At 34.5% G+C, this 3425-nt stretch overlaps 1 protein-coding gene across 1 annotated transcript in view; it reads left to right on the top strand.

Annotated features, from left to right (window-relative positions):
• The first annotated feature begins 2318 nt into the window (after positions 1 to 2318).
• Positions 2319 to 3425, top strand: part of LOC107707715 (CMRF35-like molecule 1) — a 3961-nt gene continuing 2854 nt past the window's right edge. Inside the window, exons 1-3 of the mRNA XM_016511808.1 lie at positions 2319 to 2629; positions 2778 to 3095; positions 3220 to 3303. Coding sequence (XP_016367294.1) covers positions 2590 to 2629; positions 2778 to 3095; positions 3220 to 3303 — 442 coding nt within the window. The 5' untranslated portion in view covers positions 2319 to 2589. The remainder of the gene's footprint in view (positions 2630 to 2777; positions 3096 to 3219; positions 3304 to 3425) is intronic.

Genomic DNA, 3425 nt, shown 5'->3' with positions numbered 1-3425 from the left:
CATTCAGAACAATTATAAACACAACAGTTGGGTTTTTAAACTTGGATTTCATTTTTTCTTTGTCTTTTTCTTTGATTCTTGCTGGACTGAACAAAATATTTGAGACTGCACTGGATTCAAGCTAGCATGGGAGTTTTAAGAGTAATGTAATATTCATATATTACAGGTTGGGTCTCCTCTTCTGCTGAAGGGCTTCATCTGACATTAAGAAATGGAGAAGATGTGAGTCAGGATCATCTTCGCCTAACATATCTATAATTAACTGTGTCATGAACTTTAGTTCTTCTCAAGTCAGGGTTTACATCCTTGCTCACTGATGATGATGCAATCATTTCCTTTTTCCAATTCCACAGAATGCTTCTGAGAAAGGAAACCCAGCTGTGATCTCAAACTCACACACAGCTCAAAGTGATGACGGTTCTGCTGCAAATGAGTTTCACAGACCTGCAAACACAGAAGCAGTCGACACAGACCTCGACTACATGAATGTTGCTGCTGCAGTGAGAAACGGTGTGGATCCAGATCAGATCTACACAGAACTGAACTCAAGTAGACATAGTGACGTTTATCAGAGTCTCAGAACTGATTCTGTTCAAGAAGAGTCCATCTATCACAGTATTGATCAAACACCGGACTGAACACTGAAGCCTCATCAACAAATCATCAAAACAAAAAAAAAAAAAAAAAAAAAAGCAGTTGGCCTGCTAGAAATCAAAAGTAGATTTTTAATGATTTAATGATGTTTAATAATTTTATATATTGCATTATTGTTCCTTTCTGAAGTTTAATAAATATAGAGGTCGAAATATATTTTTAATTATATATATATAGAAAGAAAAATATATATTCATAGAAAAGATAGAAAATATATTTATATAAATATGTTTTGTAAATATTATGAAAATATATTTATTATGTAATAATAAATATAATAAAATACAAATATATATATATATATATATATATAAATCAAAATTTTATGAAAATATATTTATGTAAATATATTTGAAAACACATTTCAGCAAATATATGTTTGGCCATTTTTTTAATTTTGAAATATATTTTAAATGTATAAATGAAGAGTTCAGATGCAAAAGCCTCTAAGTGCTGTTTGAAATTTTCTTCTAAAATGAGCATTTTTATCAGTCTCCTATGTGTAGGTTCAGTAATTTCACTTTAATGGCATAAATACAATAGGTTGAATAGGTTCTTGTCATTGCCATTAAAGTGAATTAACTGAACATAAACATAGGAGCCTGATAAAAATGCTCATTTTAGAAGAAAATTTTAAACGGCACTTAGAGGCTTTTGAATCTGAACTCTTCAAATATATTTTCAAAAATATACAAAACAAATGAGAAAACATATTTGTGTAAATATGTTTTGAAACACATTTTAGAGAATATATATATATGGGAATTTTTTTGTGTATAGTTTGAAATATATTTAAACATATATTTGCTATATAAATATATTTGGTAAAATGTGTTTCAGAACATCAGAGGTGTGAAGTATTTGAGTAAATGTAACTACTTTACTCCACTACATTAGAAATGAGTGTTGCAGTTACACATTACATTTTGCATGGCACCTAGCTTTATCTGCAGCAGTTTACTTCTGCTACAAAAGACGTGATATCCCCAACTACAGGGCACTGAAAGTCCTAGATCTTGTGTGTTTTGCCCTTACTCACCCGAATGTGTCAGTGAGACTGTTTTATGTGAATACGAGTTACTTGAATCGCAGGTGTTTTGTATATGAGATGAGGACATGACTGCAGTCAGCGATGAGGCTGAAACCAGCACATCCTGTGCAAGAGTGCTTTGACTTTTTCATTTTACTTAACATTATTTTATCTATCCGTTATACTGAGGAGACCTTTTTGAAGGATATTGTTGTGTTTTGTTTTGTTTTGTTTTGTAATTTTGAGGTGTTGAGTTTTATTTTGGTTTTATAAAATAAACGTGATTGCTCCCCTCACAAATCAGCTCTTTCTTGTTTTTGTTACATGTTCTCTGTGCCTTGTCTTGGACTTTTATGTCACTTCCTGTCTCCTGAGGTGTTTGTAGTCAGTGTGTATCTTATCTTGTTAAGCTTGTTAGCCTCCTGCATCTGTATCTCTACTTTTACTCAAGTATAGTTTTTTAAGTACTCTTTACACCTCTGCAAAACATTTATGTAAATACATTTTCTACTAATATATAGTATATACTAATATAATATATATATATATTTTTTGCTGTATATGTTTGTAGCCAGAAAAGAGCAAAAGGGCAACAGAAAAGCACTCGAAGGTAGAGGCAGAACAGAAACACAGGAAACAGGCTGTGGTTTGTGAGTTCACAGCTAATTTCCTGGTCATTTTTCACACATAACGCCCTCAACATCACATGGAAACTCAGACATACTGTCCGTCAGCGCTAGTGTTTGATTCCCATCACGTGAGATCAGCAACAGACATATAACTTTACTCTACATCGATAGCAGAGAGCTGTATTCACAGTATTACTGGAGATTTGAGTTTAAGAAAGTCATTCGAGGAACTGCTAAGATTTTCATTTTGATTTTCTGAACTCAACCGATGAAGAAATGAAGTTCACATCGATGATTTCTGGGTTTCTCCTGATGGGTATAAGCTCAAAATTTATTATTTTTTTATTTTACATTTTACTGCTACATAAAACGTTTTGTCTAAAAATATGGCTTATTTTTGGCAGTGTATGTGAGTAAAGCTGATGTGTGTGTGTGTGTGTGTGTGTGTGTGTGTGTGTGTGCAGTGAGCAGTTCACAGTGTGTGGATATTACAGAGAGAGGAACGGAGGGAGAACAAGTGACTATTAAGTGTCCTTATGCTAAAGGATATGAAAACTCCTACAAATACTTCTATAAAGGACCTTACAAAGATAAGAATCTTATACTAAAATCTTATGGAGGAGAGTCATCAGTGTCTGAAGGCAGATTCTCTCTGCGAGACGATCATCAGACGAGATCATTTACGATGACCATCAGAGACCTGAGGATGGCAGATGCTGGACTGTACTGCTGTGGAGCTGGATGGGGAGAATATAAACTAATCCAGCTGAATGTGATTAAAGGTGCCTAATGTTCAACACAAAACAAACAGTCTGTTCATCCACTAAGTTTATGATTCGTGCAGTAGTTAACGGTTGTTTTATTAATGTATTTGTTTGATTTAAACGATGTGATCTTGTTGCACAGCTCCACAGAAAACAAGACCTGTCCAGATCTCAACATCCACCCTTCTTCCGTATACAAACATCAGCACTGACCAAACCAGCACAGGTACCTGAACACACACACACACACACACACACACAGGCATGCACACACAGGCACGCACACACAGGCACACACAGGCACACACAGGCACACACAGGCACACACACACAGACACACACACAGAC

The sequence above is a fragment of the Sinocyclocheilus rhinocerous genome, unplaced genomic scaffold, assembly GCF_001515625.1.
Source record: "Sinocyclocheilus rhinocerous isolate Xijiao unplaced genomic scaffold, SAMN03320098_v1.1 scaffold655, whole genome shotgun sequence".
Classification (NCBI taxonomy): Eukaryota; Metazoa; Chordata; class Actinopteri; order Cypriniformes; family Cyprinidae; genus Sinocyclocheilus; species Sinocyclocheilus rhinocerous.
This window is presented reverse-complemented; position numbering and strand designations above follow the sequence as displayed.